General features: G+C 44.7%; 1 protein-coding gene across 5 annotated transcripts in view; it reads right to left on the bottom strand.

Moving 5' to 3' along the window:
* Positions 1-3,942: 3,942 nt before the first annotated feature.
* The window catches only part of LOC129110097 (transcription factor HIVEP3), a 38,557-nt gene continuing 24,106 nt past the window's right edge, over positions 3,943-18,393 (bottom strand). For 2 of the 5 annotated variants that reach the window (XM_054622252.1, XM_054622251.1), the window contains exons 2-10: positions 16,980-17,035; positions 14,047-16,411; positions 13,544-13,836; positions 11,278-13,305; positions 10,864-11,009; positions 7,211-7,386; positions 6,978-7,079; positions 5,616-6,268; positions 3,943-5,461 (exon numbers count right to left, since the gene is read on the bottom strand). In XM_054622252.1, the coding sequence (XP_054478227.1) occupies positions 4,817-5,461; positions 5,616-6,268; positions 6,978-7,079; positions 7,211-7,386; positions 10,864-11,009; positions 11,278-13,305; positions 13,544-13,836; positions 14,047-16,054 (6,051 nt within the window). In that variant the 5' untranslated portion in view covers positions 16,055-16,411; positions 16,980-17,035 and the 3' untranslated portion in view covers positions 3,943-4,816. The remainder of the gene's footprint in view (positions 5,462-5,615; positions 6,269-6,977; positions 7,080-7,210; positions 7,387-10,863; positions 11,010-11,277; positions 13,306-13,543; positions 13,837-14,046; positions 16,412-16,979; positions 17,036-18,393) is intronic. The other 3 variants (XM_054622253.1, XM_054622254.1, XM_054622255.1) reach the window with 2 other exon arrangements.

Below are 18,393 nucleotides of genomic sequence, written 5' to 3'. Positions count from 1 at the left end.
CTTTCGAAAAAATTATTGAAAATCTTCATTAGTAATGAGTAATTTGGACTCAATATTTTCTAAAATAACAAGGATTTGATTGTCAACCTGAAAACAATTGGAAAGTTAGTAGTTCCCCTTTGCTTTACGGCCATATAGTATATGGAGCTTCAGCTCATCGTTCAGCCGTCAGCCCCACACCTTTACAGTTTTCATAGGGTTGTTTTCGGCCACATCAAGCATCTGTTCGCAGTGAAAAATGTCTGAAAAACCCACTGTACACTACCTGCCCAGCACTTAATGGCAGATACAGATAGTGACTATGAACATAGAGTTTCTATCAGCTAAACAGACAGATATTCTTAAGGAATTGGTAGAGACCAAAAACAGAGCTAAAAGAAATCAAATATTGGATTTGCATTCATCGGGGGACCAGTAACACAACTCCAAATGAATGACAATATTGCTATATAACTGCTGGGTGTGACAATAAGATCAAATTGTATTTTTCAAGAGAGAAGTTCCCTTTCAGCAGTTGTAATATATATTGAGAAGAGTGCAATAAAAAACAGTTCGCCATATCATCAATGATATCTGTGTCCGCTGCCCCCACTTTTTTTTCACAAATTCCAGAATTACATTTGACTGAATTGATACCTCCATGTTGGCTGGTGAAGGCCCACACACAGATAAGCATGCTGATATAACCTGCCGACAGGCGCCTCATGTCCCACCCACATGGTGCCCAGTGTGCAGGTAAGCCATGCCAGGGTCACGCAGATAACCAAATGGCAACATTCACTCATGTAAATATAGGTAAAGCATGTTCATATTAAGGCATGAAAATTATATTCACTTCTGTCATTTACAAAAAGATTTACATTTTCTGATCAGGAAATGGAATAAGTAAATCTCATGTTATGCCACTTTTAACTTTAATATGTTTTTGTCCAATGAAGACACACAAGCATGTGAAGCAGGCAGTGTTTTGGGGACGAATAGATTGGAAGATGGACGTGTGATCACTTAACTGCCAGTCTGTTTGTTTTTACAGTGTGCAGATAAACACACTTCTCTTCCTATTTATTTATCATAAACCCTTCTATGGACATTTTTTACTAAAAGGGGCTTATAAATCACTTTCCATGAAATCTGAAACCTGACACCTGAACATATAGACCACAGAAGGGAGCAGACTGTACTAGGAGAGGACATATCAAGGGAGTTCAAACTAGAAATTGAAAAGAGGACGAGTGCAAGGACAATCATTTAAATCATTTTGCATACTGCTGTGCGTAATCCTTTGACATGGTGATGAGATTGCCACAGTGCATCGCGATAGCAACACATTCTTGCACCAGAGGTTATAAGTTCAGTTCCCTCAGGAGCACAGATGTGACCCTCACCACAGGCATCACATCTCAGGCGATGCCGTCTGATGTGATAGCGAGTAAAAGAGAGTCAGAGGCTCTTTTTATTCAGCAGCACACCACCAATGCATTTATCTGCTTCTGTCCTAAAAAGCAGGTGCTTATTTTTTTTTTGCTTCCTAAGTTCATTTCATAACATCTCTCTCTAGCTCTGTTTCGTTAGCATGTACAGGGCTTTCAAGAGGAAGAATGATCCTCCACTTCAAACTATTTGATAAAGGTATCTATAAATATAAGCTCCTCCCCTCCTTGTTACATTTGTATATGGAAAGTCAAGTCACAGCAGCAATCATCTTTTGGTTTCTTATCAACACACCCACGCTTGGCTGTGACTGAGTCAGCTTTACCCTGCTGCTAAATGCTGTTATTCAAAGCATCAGTGAGAGTGAATTGAAAACACTTCAGGGATGGGAGTGATACATTTATGTGAATATTGTTTTATATTCTTAGAGCTGCATGTGATTTAAATATTTTGTATTACAAAGAATGGTATAGGGTTTAATCTTTGTAGGATCAAAATCAGCCTTTGTAAATTATAAAGGTTTGTCTCCACATAATAAAAATAGGCTTTTTCAGGGAACAGAATTAATTCACATTTGACCCATAAACCAAACATAGCTCCTGGAATTTATAGATATGTTATTTAAGTCCAAGTTGTTTCATAATTGATAAGGTTAATTGTTTCCGAAAGGTGTGTCTGTGCCCTCTTGACTCCATCAACAACTGAAACCTAAGCAACCAGAATGCCAAATGATATCAGTGTTTGTATATTCACATTTAACAGCACCTCCCTGACGCATCAGCTGCATTAAAGAAAAAAATATTTGGATGGACGCTGGAGTGTTAGGAGTTTAGTAAGGACATCTAGTGGTACTACCACAGGCTTACAGCTGCCTTGTTGCTCCCACAGGAGAAAACATTACACCTAAATAGATGAGAATGATCATAAGAGAAGATGCTTCCTAAAGGGCACAAAGGGTCAGAGAATAGTTTTGGGAGTTTGAATTTAAAAAAAGGATACAAATCATAATAACAGTCACAGTCATCCCTACTGAACACCGATGTGTTAGACAACACACTCCATCATCAAATCCCCAAACTGGGGAACATCTTTTGAAAGAATGCTGTACAGTCCCTGCAGCAGAGTTCAGCCTGAGCATTTATGCAAAGATAAAGCTATTGCAAAATGCAATGAAGCAGGCAGACTTGAACTCAAAAGCCAAACAAATAGACAGTCAGAGAAGCAAGGAAAGTTCAGTTTACCTGCTAGTTCTGGAAAGGTAAAAACCAGGTCACTTAGGCTACTAAATCCAAAAAGGGTTAGGTAGAATATCCAAGGTCCAAGAAACAGGCAAGCAGGGTAAGAACAGGCAGCTCAGATGACATTGGGTCAGAAATGCTGGAGAGCTTGGCAGGACAATCTGGCAGGAACCAAGGTAGAGTGGACTAGACCGGGTGAGGGAATGAGTTGATTGCACGGTCTGAGATAGTGGCAGGGTCTGAAACGTCAGGAGAGTTAGTTTGTTATTATTTGCTTTTTCACTAAGGGATGGAATTCGTGACAGCAATTCTCATTGCCGGATTACGAGACAATGGGCCCCTGAGCACAGACATGCATAAGGCCCCATCACATAGTAGCAAATCACATCTACTCTATAGATATTTAGCTTATTTTTGTAATTACTTTGTGTCTATTTTTGTATCTTAGCATCATGTTTCCTTGTGGTAATTGTGAGTCTCCTCCCACTTGGTATGTGTCAGGGGGCCCCTGAGACTTACCTGGTAGGCCCGTTCAGTAACCAATCCATGGCTACTCTGGCAACTGGTGGTGGCCCAATGGCTCAGTTGTTTATTCATCGACCTATAGTTGCATCTTTGTCCCGGTATTATTTTGCTTGCCTCTCCACAGAGATTTGTCATGCAAGTAATATCTGAAAGAAAAATTAGCAAAGTCAAACAGCATTTTAGAAGACAGATTTAACACCCCTTGCTTTTGAGAGGAAGGAAAAAGACAAACTTGCCTTCCCTAAGGGAGAACACTCATTTGAAAAGGGTGGTAGCTAAATACATGTTATCACACGTGCAACCAAATATATGTAACAAACCACCACCAAAGTAGAAGTCAAGACCACAGAATACTACAAAACCTCATGACCAAGTACCAAAAACAACCACATGCAACCATGTGCTGCATCACAAAATGACGAGAAATTATTATTATTTTTGTCTATCACAGCCCAAACACTAAGCAACAGCATCTTGTGCTGTTCCTCAGATCCAGCTGACCCCTGTCGTAGAGGTTTACAATTTGTTTTGATGTTTTTTTTGTCCACATTCAAATATCTTTTGCAGAAAACCGATCAAATGTGTTTGATAACATGAGGAAATCATTCAATGTTGTAGAACAATTCATCCTAAACCTCCCGTATTGTAATAATAATTTAAAAAATGATACAAACACAATCCAAGCCAAAGTCTAATACTGTACACATTGTGAAAGGGAAGAAAGGCACAACCTGAAGGGAGTCTGGTGCATTTTTTATTTCTTCAATGACTAGAAATCTTGCTGTATGTGAAATATGCAGGGCACTTAATCCTCTGGTACCAGCCAAACGCAATCGCTCATCGTTGTGAACCAATTCAAGTCACATGAACATCATGATAAAGACACACAGATGTAACAAAAAAAACACCCTTTTTCCAATTAAAAAAAGTTAAAAAAAAAACTAAAACGATGATCATTGTCATCAAATAACAATAAATACGGAGCACTCTTCCCTGTACAGAGTTATATACTAATCTAAAATCTTTTGTAATAAAATATAGAACTTCAGTGCATTTTCCTTTGACACGCTTCAGCTGCTCCTTCAAAGCCGCCACTATGCAACTCACTGTTACCCTGGGATTAAAGCAATGGCCTTTGGAACAGAAACAATCAAATCACCAAATATTAATCCTCCTGAACAGAACAAAAAAGGGGATATAAAATCTCATTGCCTTCTCTTTGTCTATCTGTACTGTACATCTCAAAACACAAACCTGGACAGAAAAGGCACAAGTAACTACAATTAGAGTAATACTGGACAAAATTTTGGACAAACAAAAAATGGAATTATTTTTGATTTAAGCTTTTGGTCATTTACAAATTTATTCATATTCATTTAACACATATTTAAACAGGCATTAAGATTACCAGTATCAATAGAGATTTTATATATATACGGATAGACATTATGTCACAAAGAAAAAAAGTGCATTTTATAACAAACCTGAATATTGCCAAAGAACAAACATTTAAGTTAACAATAGTATTGAAAACTGTATAAAAACGAAGCAATAAAAAAAAGACTAGTGTAGCAACCAATAAAGCAAAATGGGATGCATTATGCATCAAGGTGTAGACACCGTTAAGTGCTCTGGTCTGTTCTGTCTCCTTTAGCTCCTCCCTCCACCAGATCACCACCAGACGGTGGCTCATCCCCCTCTGGCTGCTGTCCAGTGACATGCGAGGCGGCGGGGACTGCTAGACTGAGAGTTGCTCGGTAACTGTCGCAGTGTTTGGTGGTCTCAATAGCAGGCCTGTAGGTGTGGGCGGAGCTATGTGAGCTGCCATATTGCTTCGAGTCCGTGGTCTCCAACTCCTGTTTGGAACATGTTAGTGCTGTGCTGAGAATGCACCGCCCTGACTGGCTGGTTCCTGCTGTCTGGTACTCTGACCAGGGGTCTCCAGGAGTCCTAAGCCCTTGAGTTCTCGGGGTCCCGCCCCAGTATGATTCAAATCTGGACAGTGACGGCCCTTCCATGGGGGGAGACGTTGGGGACGAAGGGGTGGTAGGGTGGGACCTCAGACTGGCCTGTACCATCTGGATCCCTCCGATGGGAATCATCATATAGGGGACCCTGGCTTGTTGGGAGTGCATGGGAAGATGGCTGAAGATGTTGTCTGCTGTTTGGTGGCCCGGATAACCCTCACAGTTGGAAAGACGGAAAGCATGTGGAAACAAACTGGCTTCTGGCAATGTTGGCCCTTCTGCTGCTGTACCTCTTTTCACCTGTAGAGGGAGCAAAGACTTCACCATTACATTTCTAGGACTTGCTCTGTCAGTACGTACATACACTGAGATCTTCCTGGGAGGAAAGTGTGGAGGAAATACATATTTCTATGCAGATATCTGTGCAGACTAATAAAAAATAAAAAAGACTCACAGGTTTGACATGAATACCCTTTGCACCAGGGCTCTCCCATGGCAGGTATCCAGGGGTCCTGTGCTGTAACCCGAGAGGCGAGGGAGGGTTCCGAGCCTGTGATGACCGGAAGCAGCTGGGTGAAATGGGATGAAGAGGAGAGATGGGTCTGATGGGAGATGGTCCTCTCTCAGGGGAGGGCGAGACGTGTCGGCTGGGCGATGACAGCTCCGTCCTGGGGGAGAGGCTGTGGATGGGTGAGGAGAGCTCCAGGCGGGGGGAGAGGCTGCGGCTGGGGGAACAGCTCTCACTGCTGGGGGAGAAGGCCCTCGGCGATGCCTTCCACCCCCGCCGGGAGAACAGCGCTCTCCTGCTGCCTGGAGATGCGGCTCGTCTGTTGAGCCAAACTCCCCTCGGGCTGAGCTCTTGTCCTGGGCTGGGCGTGAGACCGGGGGGCTCAGGGTCCGGGGTGCCCTGCTGAGAGCGCCTACTGCAGCTGGAATGCCCTCCCGTTGAAGGGTGGGTGTCTGACGAACAGGAGGACGGATCGTCATGGGATGCGGACTCCTCGTCATCATCGTCATCGTTGTCTTCATCGTCCTCAGAATCCTCCACGTCAGAAAACTGATGTTCCTCCTGTTCCTCTGAGCTAAACGGGCGTTCATCACCTTCTGCTGTTTGTGCAGAAAGAAAACATACACATCCTTTAAATGAGATCCCTTTACATCCATGTTTTACACTTAACTCCTGTACTGAATGTACAGAGTCGTGACAAGAATCCTCACACACTAAAGGACACAAACCATTTTCAGGAACAAGCACAAAGGGTTAGGACAGCGTACCGTATCTTTCTGACAAACCTCACCCACCACCCATCAAACTCAAGTTATTAATAGACTGAGGATGAAAAGACCGGAATTTAATTTAATAGAGCCATGCCTCTATTCACAAACAATCTCAACAGCCTTGTGAATAGAAAGACGGTTGAAATGGCGGGTCCTTGGCTGTGATGAGGGTTGTCTGTCAGCAAGGGGTGGGGTAGTAGGGAGGAGATCGTGAGGTGGCTGGCTTTGAGGCAGACCTAAGTGTTGGAATCATATTGTCATCCACCAGCAGCCCATCCTTGAGAACAAGGTACACTTTGAACTGAGAGCAGCAACCACATCAGAAGACTGCGGAATATTATTCATTCATTTTTTCGTCTACTTTTTCATTTTTCTTATGCAAGGCCAAAGGGAGGAGAATAGAACATGGTGTTGCATAAGCTGTCAGTGCTGAGAAGCTACGATTCTCCAGAGGCAGAAGTTCATCCAGCTGTACACCAATATTTCTCTACAGTGGATAGGAAATATGTGGGATGCTTCCCCATCCCCTCTTAAGTACCTGTTTCCTCGCTCTCTGGCTCGTCCAGTGATGACTCAGATACTCCCATTGCCTGGCATTTTTTCCCATGAGCCTTTGACTTCATGTGTTTAGTAAGGTTCCCTAGGAATGAAGAAAAAAAGCACATTAAAATTGCCCCTGACTCACACAAGGCACGCAAAATGAGGACATTGCAACAATAGAAGGATAATAAAGGCTATAATATAGAGGAAAGGAGTAAATTGTCTCCTTACCTTTGGTTTTGAAGGCAAAGTTGCAGTGTTTGCAGATGTACGGACGGACATCGGTGTGCGTTCGGATGTGCTTTTTCAGCATGCTAGGCTTCTTGCAGCGAATGCCACACTCTCCACATATGTACTTGCCCCGGCCACGACCTCTCACATAAACATACTCTTCATTGGACCTATACCTAAGAGAGAGAGACCGAGGAGAAAGAAAGAGAAAGATAAGAGATGTGGTCACCACAAAAATCCCTAATTGTGATTTATTTTATATACACTACATACAGACCACTGATTTCACTGTGTGGTAGAATTTAGGAACTGAATGCACAAATGATTAGCTTGTTCATCGAACATTTCTAGTGAAATGTATATTGAATCAAATTGAATTGCATTTAAAGCCACATTAATGGATTTTTGATCACTTGATGACAACGGAACAAGCTGTAAACACAGCATTAACGTATTTTCACCTTGTTAAGTTGTTATGGTGAACAATTATTTACACTTCCAGCAGTTATGGATCAGCATTAGGATTCATCTGGAGTTTTGCTTTTGCCCAAATTTAAGTCCAGTATTCACCCTCCTTTTACATTTATTTAGGTCTCCACCAACTCCTTAGGAAATACCACAAACTCACTATGTTCACCAGCTTCTTGCTTACTTTGCTTTTTCTGCCCTTTGGAGCTTGTAGCATACAGTGGTTTTAAAGAGCTTTTCGCCTGAAAACATCTGCTGCTGGAAACAAGGCTGATGATGTAAAAACCGAATCAATGCTAAGTAGAACTGAGGCAAACTGCTGAACTGGGTGATGATTCTCTGTGGCTTTGTCCCTACAAGTGACCTCTTTCACATTACAGCCATATGACTTATTGTTTTTAGAAAAATACTGACAAGTGCAGCCTTAATAATAACGAAGAATGTGGATGTGGAAAAACATACACGCACACACACACACACACACACAAGGGAAACTGGGAAACAAGGCTTTCTTTATGGAGGCGGGTTGGGGAAGCCCCACCAAAACCCCAGCAGCACTGAGTCCCTTGGGTGTTCCCTCCACAACACCCTGGGCACACAGAGAATACCAGCGATTCTGCTGCAATAGAGGGGCCCTGCCAACAACAGCAACAACTAAAGAGAGGGAAGGGAAGCCTGGCCATGGTCAACAACCTGAAATAGACGCTATATATATATAAAAATCAAGCAAAACATTTAGGTTTTAAAAACATTGTCTATACGCAATCTTGATGTTTACCGACAAGGCTACTTGTGGACACAGTGGACCACAGATATTTGACATCTGAATGAATTGTCCTCTATGAAAAAACTCCATCTGCTCTCACTACTCATGAGGAGACGTATAATCCATTCTGAATTGTAAACATCCAATGTTTGTTGACTTTGTTTAATTATAGGATATGCACCGCATTTATAAGAACCAGGGCTTTGTGTGAATGTTCCCTGTTGTATAACAGAACAAGCAATGGCTAATCATAACAAAATGATTCACAACTGTAAAATAGTCAGTGGCATTATGTTCTACTCATTCAGGATCTGGCTAATGGTTACTGGCATGTATTTTTTGCCATTGCTAAAAATACCCACCCACATCTCAGGAAAAACAAGGCAGAAGTTGCACTTCACACATCGATAATTAAATCAGCGGCACGTGTCTCTGTAAACTCAACTGACAATTTCCCTCTGCTTGCGCTGTAACTTTACGGCCGCCATGGCGGAGTAAAAGAGAGAATATCGCTTTCAACCATTGTGTGATTGACTGATATGGCAAGATAATTTCTAAGCAGCGGCAACTGAATAAAAGTAAAAGGCTATACTGCCGGTACTGAAACATACTGAAATCATGTTTTTGGCCAGAAAGGAGTTTGGCATAACTAATCCTTTTAACACATACTGTAAACTCTGCTCACAGGAATGAATATGCCCCATTTCACCACTGTGGTTAAAGTGTCATGACAAATCTGCAATGTTACACCATGCAAATTAATCTGCATTCTGTTTTAATAGAATCCAGAGGGACACAGTTCAGCTTGTGCTCACTAAAAGGGATTAAAGCTGATATTCCACGGACTTTTGCTACAACCAAGAAGAAGCAGCTATGCTTGCTTAATTGCTAAGACATGTGTTATTGAGGTGAAAGCTGCCGATATTCAATATCTGTTTCTTTAGCTATTTGACACCAATAAACTCTAGGGATTTCTGCACCACTTTATTTTAAAGGGATCTCTGAAATGGGATGAGAACATAAACATAGAGGCATGATGCATATTCATAAAAATGTGTTGCTTGTTCTCCAGGATAAAATGAGTGACACACAGTCATGATTTCAAAGGGCTGACAAAGGCAGATTGGCATAATGAGTCCTAACAGAGTCAAGGTACAAAACATTCTGCTGTGTTGGGGGGAGGGGGGCTGTGCTCATTTGCATGCACAGAGAAAACAGAGCAAGTATTAAGAGTTGCAGGTACACAGAGAGGACACAGAGGATGTTGGAAGGGAATGAAGAGAGAATAATACATAGGTAAGTAAAACTGGAGGAGCTGCCAGAGTGACGATGGCAGCATGAACAGAAGGAGGAGGCTTGGTGGAAATAGAGGACACGTAGAAGGGAGGAAGCTGGAAGCTGTCAATGGATGAAAATGAATGTGTGTAATGTGTGGCTGCAAATTATAAAGACTGGTAATTAGTGCCTTATCTACTGTTAAGCAGACCACTCCTTAACAATCAATCTGTTTGCACACTAACAAAAAACACGGGCCTTAAATGTGCAAGTGTTGCATGCACGTGCACGCACACACACATATATAAGTAAAACCCATTCATAGAAAATCTCTTATATCTCCTACTTAATATCTCTCTAAACATGTTTGTTCCCATCAAAAGGAATACAGTCTGCTCTGAATTGTTTGTTATTTGGGAACATTTCCATTGTCCACTACTCCATCCTTTTACTGCTCTCCCTTTCATTCTTACCTATTTCTACTATTGCTTCAATGCTAACAGATCTGCTAACTGTAACCTAGGAAAGAAGAGAGGCTGCACTGAGTAAAAATAAATCACTCATTCCTCCCATTTATGGACAGCACAAATATGTGAATAAATCAATGCAGTCAAAATTAGAGATGCAAAAAGGTTAAACAAACAAATGCACGCATTGCACACAAACATGACTATGATACTGTTTGCTTGCAGATTGCTTCATACTTTTCCTCTGTTTCTTCTAAGTAACTTATGCAACCATAGCAAACAGGTATTAATGAGAGTCTCACAAAGTGATGTTTGAGACAACCTTTTCCCAATTACCTAACATGTACACGCACACACACGCACTCACACGCACACACACACGCACACACACACTGTTATCTCTAAAATAAAACATAGATGTCCATGCCAGCAGTAAGAGGAAAAAGCTTGGCTGCAGGTACAAATTAAGTCCCCTCTCTTTCCACTACCTCCCATCTGTTACTGTAATTCTCTGTGTACTCGTCTCCCCATAGGATTGTTCTGCTGACATGAGGAGTTGGTTTGTGACAGAAGAACAGTTTACTTGTTGTAATCAGGCCCTGCAATTGTTATTCGCAAATGTTGAGTTTTAAATTAAAAGATGTGCATTTCAACAGTCACACCCTTGAAGTTCTTACCCGCCTTCAAAGATGCGAACACGAGATGGCTCGCTCTGTTTGGAGGTGGAGGGTTCTTCCTCTTCTCTCATCTCTTTATTCTCCTCCTTGTCATGCTGTTGCTGATCCTTTACTTTAGTGAGGGTGCTGGGTGGGGTGGCATGTACCTACACTCAAGACACACATAGACAAAATCAAAACAACTTAAAATAAAATGTTAATTGTTTTATTGTTAAAAGAGTATTCCACCAAGTTTGAATTGCACTCCCATAACATTGCACTCCCAAGACCAGTAAACAGACTTTGTTGTGTAAAATCGTGGAGAAAGCACATTAATGCAGTACATCATGTGAATCCAACAGATTAAAAAGTTTTAATTCTTTAACAGAGTGATCTACAATAATAGTAATTAGTGTATATTGTGATTATGTTTACCTCTGACACACGTGGAGTCCTGCTACTGGCAGGGGCCAATTTGCTTTTGGCCAGGGTTGGGGCCGTGGCCATGGTGTACGTTTCTGAGCTGTGCTTCTGTTTGGAGCACAGCAGAGACAACGCCACCTTAGTGCTGAGGCCCGGCAAGTTGGGGTTGTGAGCACTGACACTCCAGGTAGAATAAACTGAGCTGCGGGGGTCCCTCAGGGCAGCCGGGTTGGGTTTGACATAGTTCAGGTAGCACCAGTTAACTGAGGCGGAGGTGTGGAGGCTGGGGTATGAAGGGACGGCTGGTCGTTCAGCCCCCTCTTCCACAACTGCCACCTCCTCCTTCTTTTTACTTGTCTTTTTGGTAGACTCCTCCTCCTCCTCCTCCTCCTCCTCCTCCTCCTCCTCCTCCTCCTCATTTTCCTTCCTATTATGTTTCCTTGGTACTTTGTGCTCATGCTCCCCCTTCACTTCCACAGTCGTCAGCTCTACCCTCTCTGGCTGTTTCTTCTCACTCTCTTCCAGTTTTCTCCCAGTGGCTTCCTCCTCCTCTTCCTCTCCAGCCTCATCATCCTCCCCTTCCTCCTCCTCTTTTACCCTTTTCTGGTGACGCTGGGCCTCTGTGCTGAGTTCCAGACTAGCTGCAGGAGAAAGCATGCGTTTACTTCCTCCAGCCCCCAGTGGACCGAATCCCTCCCCAGATCCTGAGGGCAGCTCTGTGGGGAGAGAAAGGGGAAGAAGGCTCTTGATGTCTGGGGAGGGGACCTTCAGGTAGGACCTTTGCAACTTGTCCCGCTCCACCTGGCCCATAATGACCATGGCTGTGCAAGATATAGGTTCCTGTGAGCGGGTGGAGGCCAGGATCTGGGACAAGGTGGTATACATGGCACTGGCATAGGTAGGTACATGGGTCTGTAGGCGCACTGGCACCACAAGGGTCACCACTGGTGTAAGCTGAGCCAGGCATGTGGCGATGACCGGCCGTGGGTGGTAAGAGATTCTTACAAGGGATTGATGTGTAAAGGCAGAAGACATGGAGGAGATGGAGGGGCTGCTCTCTGTAGTGGGAGGGAAAGGAGCATGTGAACTTAGCCTTGGAAGAAAAGGCAAGTACAGAGCCTGACGAGCTGTAGTCCTGGAAGAGAACTGGAGAGGAACTAGAGCAGGAAGCTGATGGAATGGCATACCCAACTGATCTGCCATGTGGATCTGCCCCGGGTGTATCTGTATAGGTGGAGGTGCTGTCTGTGAATGTAAGAAGGCTCTATGTATGATTTGGGTGGACAGTACTTCAGAGATGGCTGTGGTGACGGGTAGCAGCTGGGATAAGGATCCTGGGGGAAATGCTTGCTGCAAAGGGAGCACATCCTGAGAGGGTGGGAAGATCTGTGGCCGGAACAGCTGCAAGGCTTTCCCTGTGGCTTCCGGGCTAAACCGGGAGCTTGCTTCTGTTGAGTAGATAGGAGGATGGATGGAGCGGGAAGGCCCAGGCTTTGGACTCTCTGCTCTGGACAGCAGACTCGTGCTGGCCCCCTCCTCTTGCTCAGGTTCCCCTAAGGTAGCATGCTTCACAAGGAGACATTTTCTCCTTTCTTTCCAAGAGGATGCAGATTGCTGAGGCGTCAGGGACCCGTAGTCAAAGGACTTACTTCTGGTCTCTGAGACCTGCTCTGTTTGTTGGGTGCTAGCTGGGGTCTGCTCAGAGGCCGAGCGCCTCATCTCCTTGTGGCTTTGGTGGTGTTGGTGGGAAGCGGATGGCACCATCAACATCTGGGAGCTTTGGCTACTGGAGGCCCTAACGGCAGGTTCTGATCTTGCTGTGTCCTCGAAGGAAGCAGAAAGGCTTGAAGCGTGGGAGATGTTGCTCTCTTGACTGGGGCTGTGGGGCAGAGACACAGACTCAAAGCTAGACTCCCCAGAGGACTGGGCTGCTTCTGCCAGGCGGAGTCTCTTCTTCTTTGGTGGCAGCTTCTCTGCAGGGAGCTGGGCCAGAGACAGGCTACGCTGAGGCCACTGGAACTCCTCCACTCTCTCTGTCTCCTAGTACAGAAACATAGTTTACTAATCTAACATTACTTGTAAGATGAGGGGATATTGACTGCTCACATGCTCAAATATGTTCTAAACATGTTGGAGTTAAAAAAACATGTTTAAATCAATGTGTGTTTCACATATATTTGAGGGAAGAGACATGAAATAAGTTAACAAAAGCAAGGCAATCAAATTGTGTAAAATGCACAAAAACATAAGCCAAATGCTACTTTAAATATTCAGGTACCTTGAATGAGGATGTCGTCACTGGTGGAGAGCCAGATGGCATGTCAGCATCAGGCTCCACAGTAACAAGGATCTCTGGCACTTGGATGTTTTGCTGGCGGATGAGGCGAGATGTAGAGGGTGATGGTTTAGGCTCAAGTTTTTGTGTTTGCTGACTATCTCTGATGTCTGTTTCCTGACTCTCCATGGATATACTCTCCTGCTTCTCAAAAGAGCTTGTGTGTTGGATTACAGACACACCCTTCCTGTCCTGCTGCTGCTGCTGTTGTTTTGGCTCAGTCTGTAAAGAAACACCTAGAAGCAAACAAAATAAAGAAGAAGAAGCTAGCATTATATTATACATGTATACTGTTTTTGAATGTTGACATTTTGCATTGCTTTACATTGATATTCCTTAGCTATTCAGGTGTCTCAGATTTTAAGAATGAAAAGAAAGAAATATATTGCTCACACAGAATGATGTTGATACATTTGATTTGCTGCTGCAGCAATACATTTACAAACCTGTGATGGTGTGGCTGTGCTCTGGTCCGCTAGGCACAGGAATGAGGCATGAAGAGCTCCCTGACATGGCCACAGATCCAGGGCTTGGAGGATCCTCTTCCAGACTTTCCTCTTTTCTCCTCTTCCTCACGGCCATTGCCAGCGCTCGGAACTTATAGTGCATCATCTGGGGGCGATCCTCCCTACATGATTTACTTGCATCCCCGCTCTCTTTTTCCAGGGTTTGCTGTCCTGGGCACATGCTTCTGTGGGCCTCATAGCCTTCACTGTGTTGGAAGTGGGCCCCACATGCTTCACATTCAAACAAGCTCGGACTCTTTTGCTGTTGTTGTTGTGGCTGCCTGGCTTGTTCAGCAGCACTGGCTGATGATGAGGAGGAGGAGGTTGGGCCGGCTTCCTCCAGCATTACCTCAGCTCCCAGTGGAACTTCTATGGCAGGCTGGCGCCGTAGCATACGCTGGGCCTGGCCAACCCTCATCTCTGCTACCCCTGCTTGCTGCTCGTCAAATGACTGGCAGAGACGGTAACCTCTGGGAGACATGGTGCCAGAAGTGGAGGGCTCTCCTTGGCTGGTAGAAGCTGGCATTGAGTGGCTTCTAAGCAGAGGCACTGCTGACAGCTCCTGGGTACCTGCTGGATCTGCCTCAGGATTGTGGAGGTGCTTCAAACCACTAGGGCCAGGGGCTTCTCCTTTAGGATCGAATGTGTAGGGATCTCTAGGGGAGGTGAATTTTGAGGACTCCATGCTGCTCTTCCTGGACAGAGAGGAGCGTCTGGGCTTCACACTGTCAATCTCACTGGTGTCTACTACCGCTTCATTGATAGTGATGAGCTTGGTAATGTGTTCTATTACTTGGGTTTTGGGTACAGCGAAGGGAATGATCTTCTCCTCCATCCCTGTGGATGAGGAAAGTGAAGAATGAGGCTGCTGCAGATGGGGACTGCGCTGCTGCCCTCCCAGCCTTCCATATTTCCCTAGAATAATTTCTGCGTAGGTTTTGGCACTGGCACTGGGAGGGCTAACTTGGGACAGGTCGGTGCTGCCTGACCCGGAAAAGTAGCCAGACTCTGTGCTGCCCTTACTGCCAGGGCCTTGAGAGGAAGATGAGGTGGAGAGGGAGGAAGGAGGGTCATCTGGAGAAGCCATCGGGCCACGTTTCCTTTCACTAAGCCTCAGTGCCAGCCTCTGCTTGACAGCCTGGGAGTCTTCAGGCCTCTGGCTCTCTTCTGAGCTTTTGAGCGGCTCCTTACCACCTTTTCTCTGATGGCCCAACATCTCCTTAGAGGAGGGTTTTCTGTGTTGGCCCGTTTCCTCTTCAGACTCAGTACTTTCTCCTTCTGTGTGTTCCTCAGGGTCTTCTCCAATGCCACTACCCTCTGGTCCACTCAAACTGTGCTCATCTCGACTGGATGCCAGGCCGGCTTTAATGCGATGGGCATGGGACTTGCGGTGCTTGTACAGGTTGCTCTTGGTCTTGAAAGAAAAGCCACAGGGGGCACAAGGGTAGGGTCTTTCTCCTGTGTGGGAGCGAATGTGTTTCTGAAGAACGCTTGGCTTCGCACATGGACGGCCACAGTAAGTGCACACATATTTTCCTGGTTTTTGGGGTTTCTTCTCCCCTTTTCTGGGTGAGCTGACCCCTTCTTGGCCCTCTTGGGTGGACTGAGATGGAACCCCATGGTCATGCTCACCCCGGGTGGAGGAAGTAGATGGGAGGGATGTGGTTGATGAGGAAGCTGGAGAGTAGGAGCTGCCTCCTGAGGGACCTGGGTTGTCTGAATGCTGCCATGCTACTGCTTGCTGCTGCTGTAACCGAAGCAGAAGGTCATTGCGTTTGGGTTGGCGATTTTGCAGGCGGCCCAAGGCTCTGTGCACAGGGCGAGGATTAGGAGGCTGCTGGGGCTGCTGAGGTGGACAAGATCCTAAAGAGGATTCAGTTGTCAAGTGCTGCTGCTCTTGCCTTCCAGAGCGCTCCCCATCAGCCGGACGGCTGTGCTCAGCCTCCATAGAGTGGGGAGGAGGCCTCACAGAAACACAAGGAGGGGCTCTCGGAGCCTCATGGGGCTAACCGCATGGCAGCAGAGAGGTCAGAGGCAGGGGAACATCGACGGACTGAGTTGTAAATCACAAAAGAGGGCCTTTTTCAGTGTGGGCCAAGAGTTATTCAAGAAGACCAATTGAGGCATCATTAAAAGCTGCCCTGGAGCTGCACGGTTGCATGTAAACATTGATCATCTCTCTGTACAAAGCAGTTCTGCTCCTGTCCAGCCTCAGCCATTCTAACAGTCCTCCCAAGGTCTTCTCTGCATCTCTTTTGTTGGTTGTCAAGAGTTTCAAGAGTTGGTTGTCAGCTTCTGAATGGGTCTAACGAAACAGAAAAAGAAAAGAAAAGGAAGGACTGAGTAACAGAAGTGGAAACATATTAGCACTTTTTTTAGATATTTTATAAGGTTTTGTCACAAAGAGTTACAGCAAAGCAAAGTGCTGAAAATAATTCCCTTTTTTTTTATCTTAAATAGAAAGTTTTTCTCTTAATAAAAGCAGCAAAACAAAGTTAATAAATCTCCCAGCCTGCTGAAAAACAAAACAACAAATCACACAGGGCGTTGTGAGGATGACTTAAGCTTCTTGACATCCTAAGGGTTTCCAAAAAGCCTGCCATGTAGTCTAAAAAAGATTTATGTTGGTAGAGCAGAAGGCCAAAATCATTAGTGTCCTATTATCAAACTCCCTATTAAATATTGCCCCCACATATCATACTATGACAAATAGGGTTACATTTCCTTGAGCAGTGTTGAGTGGGGTCAGTTTTTTAATGAGAACATTAGCAAGGTAATTGCATCATCAACATGTTATTGCTCTCATCTGTTCTGGGTTCAACTCTTAATAAGCAAAAAGTGTGCAGCGATTCAGGAGACAGAGGAACACATACCGTGAATCTATTTAGCAAATGTGATGTCGAGATGTTTTTGTTATTGGCATGGTGATCTGAGGACACAGGAAAATATTATGTGCATGTCCACATACTGTTTAAACACTTTCTTTTTTTAAATTTAGACTCACAACAAATCGAGCCTTCTACTCAAAAACAGGCTAATCTGATTCATATCCGACCCACGACTGGCCCACTCTGCAGGAGTCAGAGAGAAGCTCACGGTCAGTCAGGCAACATCCACAGCACAGGGACCAACAGAGGAGACCACAGTGTCAGGGCAAGGAGTCAAAACAAATGCTGGAAATATAGCCTATGCTTATCTGATCTGGCACTGAAGCTAAAGGGGGTAAATGGAGGGGGTGGTGTTTACTAGTGGATAAAGGGACTTGACAGCAACTGGGTTTCAGCCTACGCCACTCACACTCTTTGCACAGCCACCAGGGTGCAGTGTTTATGAGGGGCCAAGAGTGGCTGCTTGTTATGAAGCCTGCTGTTAAAGGGTACTGTGAAAACTGTTTATCAAGATAGATCTATTTTAATCTTTCCCCCTCGCACACTAATATAGAGCTGTGTATATGAGGAGCCAATATAGCTGTTCATGGAGACTTGCGGGTGCGAGGAAATCTTCTCTTTTATCAAGATGTATGTTCTGTAATATTCCCCACTTACTACAAATCCTGCACTCCATCTCCACTCGAGACACAGGATTCTTGTATCCTGGCCAATCAAAACACATTCTGGGAATGGATGGGGCCAATCATAACATTTTCACAGAGCAGCCATGCCCAACTGCTGACAGTCCCAGCACAGGCAGATCCAGAGTATCAATCATCGCCTTAAGACATTGACACTGCTTGCGAACCCCCCGATTCTGTCAGACACTGCAGATCAGCACTCGCTGAGGGAGGACGCTGTGTGTGTTCACCTCTCATCTGTAGATCTCAGTGATGGTGCAGACAGCTTGCACCACCTATGACAGCAAAGATCATACCAGAAAATAACAAAGGGTCGGTACTGATACAGAGCAAACACAGAAGCCGACGTAAATGAGATGAGAGATAGAAAATGTATAGATTTTCTATAATACTAGAGATATGCAATATGAAGTAGGAGGAAGAAGACATGAGAAGAGGTGGGGAAGAGAGAAAAGACTGAATCAGTGATCCAGTGGCTGAATAAACAGGCCCAGCAGAAGACTGCAGCTCAAGGTGCCAGCGGTGGCAAGGCAGCACTGACAGTTTTTTTTTTAATGAGCCACACTTTTGCTCTCTCCATATGTCTAAAAAAAAACACTGCACAGTCAGCCTTCATTAGCGCCAGTTTACAGTGGGAAAAAAAAAAAGAAAGAGAATCAGTCTTCCTCTTGGAAACAACTTGACAGATTCTCGCTCCATCTCCACGTTCCCCCACA

The sequence above is a fragment of the Anoplopoma fimbria genome, chromosome 20 (genome assembly GCF_027596085.1).
Source record: "Anoplopoma fimbria isolate UVic2021 breed Golden Eagle Sablefish chromosome 20, Afim_UVic_2022, whole genome shotgun sequence".
NCBI classification, from domain to species: Eukaryota; Metazoa; Chordata; class Actinopteri; order Perciformes; family Anoplopomatidae; genus Anoplopoma; species Anoplopoma fimbria.
The sequence above is the reverse complement of the archived record's forward strand: the minus strand, read 5'-3'. Positions and strand labels throughout refer to the sequence as shown.